General features: G+C 42.4%; 1 protein-coding gene across 1 annotated transcript in view; it reads right to left on the reverse strand.

The window, feature by feature from the left end:
- The window catches only part of adgrl3.1 (adhesion G protein-coupled receptor L3.1), a 120,323-nt gene that overhangs the window by 16,783 nt on the left and 99,601 nt on the right, over positions 1-3,939 (reverse strand). The window contains 1 exon segment of the mRNA XM_032533584.1: positions 2,405-2,625. Coding sequence (XP_032389475.1) covers positions 2,405-2,625 — 221 coding nt within the window.

Below are 3,939 nucleotides of genomic sequence, written 5' to 3' on the forward strand. Positions count from 1 at the left end.
TGTTTTGTGGCATGTTTTTAAATACAACGTCCACATTGTTAATATTCTCTTTAGTCGTTATGGTTTCATATAGTCACAAAAAGGAGAGGTCACCGACACGTGTAGTGCAGTATTTCCATTTTATACACATTATGCACATAATATGCATATGCACAAAAATGTCAACCTTTTTTAGTCCCAACATAAATGGGGTGGACAGTTCACACATGTAAAAGTCATATTATGTTTACACCAGTGTATTTGTAGGTGGCCTATTATGCATGTATGTATGTACAGTGGTGTGAAAAAGTGTTTGCCCCCTTCCTCATTTCCGTTCCGTTGGCATGTTGTCACACTTAATGTTTCAAAACATCAACCAATTTAAACAATAGTCAAGGACAACACAATAACACAAAATAATTTGTAAATGAAGGTGTTTATTATTAAAGGTGAAAAAAAATCCAAACCATCATGGCCCTGTGTGAAAGTGATTGCCCCCCTTGTTAAAACATACTATAACTGTGGTTGTCCACACCTGAGTTTAATTTCTCTAGCCACACCCAGGCCTGATTATTGCCACCCTGTTCACAATCAAGGCACACTTAAGGAGCTGCTTGACACAGTAAGGTCCACCAGAAGATCCTTAAAAGCTACACACTCATGCCGAGACCCAAAGAAATTCAGGAACAATGAGAAGAATAATTGAGATCTATCAGTCTGGAAAGGGTTATAAAGCCATTTCCAAAGCTTTGGGAATCTAGCGAACCACAGTGAGACCATTATCCACAAATCGAAGACTGGAACAGTGTGAACCTTCCAGGATGGCCGGCCGCCCAAAATTACCCCAAGAGTGCAGCACGACTCTCCAGAGGTCACAAAAGACCCCACACACAACGTCCAAAGACTGTAGGCCTCACTTGCCTCGTTAAGGTCCGCGTTCATGCCTCCACCATCAGGAAAAGACTGCAAGTTCCAGGAGAAAACCACTGCTGAGCAAAAGACATCAAAGCTCGTCTCATTTCTCCACAACACATCTTGATGATTCCCAAGACTTTTGGGACAACATTCTGTGGACCGATAGGCAAAATGGAACTCTTTGGAAGGTGTTTATCCAAGTATATCTGGCGTAGAAGGAACACTGCATTTCATAAAAAGAACATTATACCAACAGTAAAATATGGTGGTAGCTGTTTTGCTGCTTCAGGACCTGGAAGACTTGCCGTGATAAAAAACTATGAATTCTGCTGTCTACCAAGAGATCCTGAAGGAGAATGTCCGACCATCTGTTCGTGTACTCAAGCTGAAACGAACTGGGTTCTGCAGCAGACAATGATCCAACACACCAGCAAGTCCACCACCGAAAGGCTGAGAAAAAACAAAATGAAGACTTTGGAGTGGCCTTGCCAAAGTCCTGACCTGAATCCTATTGAGATGTTGTGGTATGACCTTAAAAAGGCCGTTCAGGCTCGAAAACCTCTAATGTAACTGAATTAGGCAATTTGGCAAAGATGAGTGGGCCAAAATTCCTCCAGGACGCTGTAAAGCCTCATTGCACCGTTATTGCGCAAACGCTTGGTTGCAGTTGTTGCTGCTAAGGGTGGCCCAACCAGTTATTAGGTTTAGGGGGGAATCACTTTTTCACACAGGGCCTGATGGTTTAGATTTTTTTCACCTTTAATAATAAACACCTCATTTACAAATTCATTTTGTGTTGTCCTTGACTATGTTTAATTGGTTTGATGTTCCGAAACACTTAAGTTGACAAACATGCCACATGAACAGAAATTATGAAGGGGGCAAACACTTTTTCACACCACTGTATGTATGTATATATGTATGTAAGTATTATGTATTTTATATAAATGAGATACTGACTTTTCTTGGAATCATCACGTGTCTTTTGTTGGACAAGTCAAGCATGCATGAATACGTTACCATTCTTAATGTATGTCCTCATCCCACCCATTACTCTACGCTTCCTTCAGGGGAAACAAGTATGGACATGTACACACCCTGACAGGCTATTCCATCACTGCCTTCTCCATCCCTCAATTATCACACTTTCACACCAAAACCCCTCCTTTTTTTTTCTCAATCTGCTCCACTGTGGACTTCCATCCCACCCGTTAAATCCTTCCATATTCACAGTTTGTCGCTGCTGTGCTCATGCAGGCACTCTGTGGTGTATCCTCCCATGCTTGTCCCCATACTTCCCTCCCCTCTTCCTTCTTCTCTGCCTCACTCCCCTCTCAACCTCTCTGTATTGACTCTTCAGAAGTGCCACAGCTTGGAGAGTCCACTGTGGCAGAGACAGCCTTAATGACAGCAGGCACTCCAGCCTCCCTCCCTTCCTCCCTGGCCCCATCATCCATCCTTCCTTCGCGATACGCTCCCTTTGCTCCCTTCGCCACCCTTCTATTCTTACACTCGGTCGGTGCCGTAGCTCCTGTAGTCCACTGCAGCGGAGACGGCCACTATGACAGCAGGCACTCCATAGCCTGCCAGGTAGAAGTACTTAGTCCTGGAGTGTTCGCTCTCAAACACCTCTACCAGCATTATGTAGAGCTGCACCCCTTCCAGGAACATCCAGGTGAAGGCTGCCAAGAAGAAGAAATGGAGCAAGGCTGCGAAGACTGCACAGGCAATCTGGTGATGGAAAGAAAGATGGAGAGGATTTAAGAATACAGTAACACCACACACAAGAAAGAAAGTGGAAAAAAAGCCACAAACAGTGCAGCCGACAAGGGCATGAGTCAGACTTAGAAAGTCATTATTTATCATATTCACATAAGGACGTAAATGTGAGGGATTAAAAATTCATCTGGCAATACTGGAACAGAAAGGAAAGAGAGAGGACCACAGAAAGGGAACTCACAATCATAGTATACTATAACAGCAACTACAGGCAACAGACTGACTCAAAATCACTTTAAGATAGCAATATTCGTTGAGCCTCTTTCACACGTTACTCCACGTCTATAAGTCACAGAAGAAGATAAATGAGAAAATAGAAGTGACAAGTTGGTGCTGCAGCCTCTCCTGATTGTCCACATATCAAACAGGAGAAGCAAAGCACTTTCAAAAAGGGCTGAGAGAGAAAGGGTGGGTGGGTTGTGAGGAGGGTGAACACTTTGAAAATACAATATGATTTTTGTCAATGCCAACGATCAACTAAATGACTCAGCAGCTCAGTATGAAAGAGACAGAGCATGCAGACAATTTGACAAATCTTTGGAAAAAGCCAGCAGCAACATCAGTTTACTGAATAGTTGGGACTTTATGCCATTATTAGAGCTGAACTGTATGCTTTGAGGAAACTACACAATCAAAATAGTGTACAAGTTCTTAATGTAGTTTCTTGTGAAATGGTCATTATCCAACATCAAATAAAAAAGTATAATATTGGTTATCACATGTACCAACAACAGAGGTTATACGAAAGTGAGTTTGTATGTCATTTTAAATCACACTGTCAGTAGCCAGAGATAAGTGACGGATGAAAGGGATGTGAAGGAGTTAGAGAAGCACATGATAAAATACTTTTGAGAGAGTCTCCTAAATGAAAAATAAGGAAACACAGAGCAGCAAAGGATGAGCAGGAGTAAAATGTAAGAGAGGGTATCAAACCTAAAACCGCATGAACAATTTAGGCAATAGGATGGAAAGGTAATAGGTGGTGCTTGAGAAAAGAAGGAGAGGAAAGAATGAGCAGTGAGATCCAGCCCGTCACGTTCATGGCAATGTTCTAATCTAAAGAGTCACTCCTAAATCATTGAATTGGAGAGCTAACAGACAGACTTTTATAATGGAGGGGTTTGCAGCGAGAGACAATTACCTAATGTCTGAGAGACAATGAGTTTAGGGGGCGAGGGAGTCACTCATTTCCATTTCTAATGATCACACAGTGTAGCTTACACACACACACACACACACACACACACACACACACACACACACACA

The sequence above is a fragment of the Etheostoma spectabile genome, chromosome 2 (genome assembly GCF_008692095.1).
Source record: "Etheostoma spectabile isolate EspeVRDwgs_2016 chromosome 2, UIUC_Espe_1.0, whole genome shotgun sequence".
Classification (NCBI taxonomy): domain Eukaryota; kingdom Metazoa; phylum Chordata; class Actinopteri; order Perciformes; family Percidae; genus Etheostoma; species Etheostoma spectabile.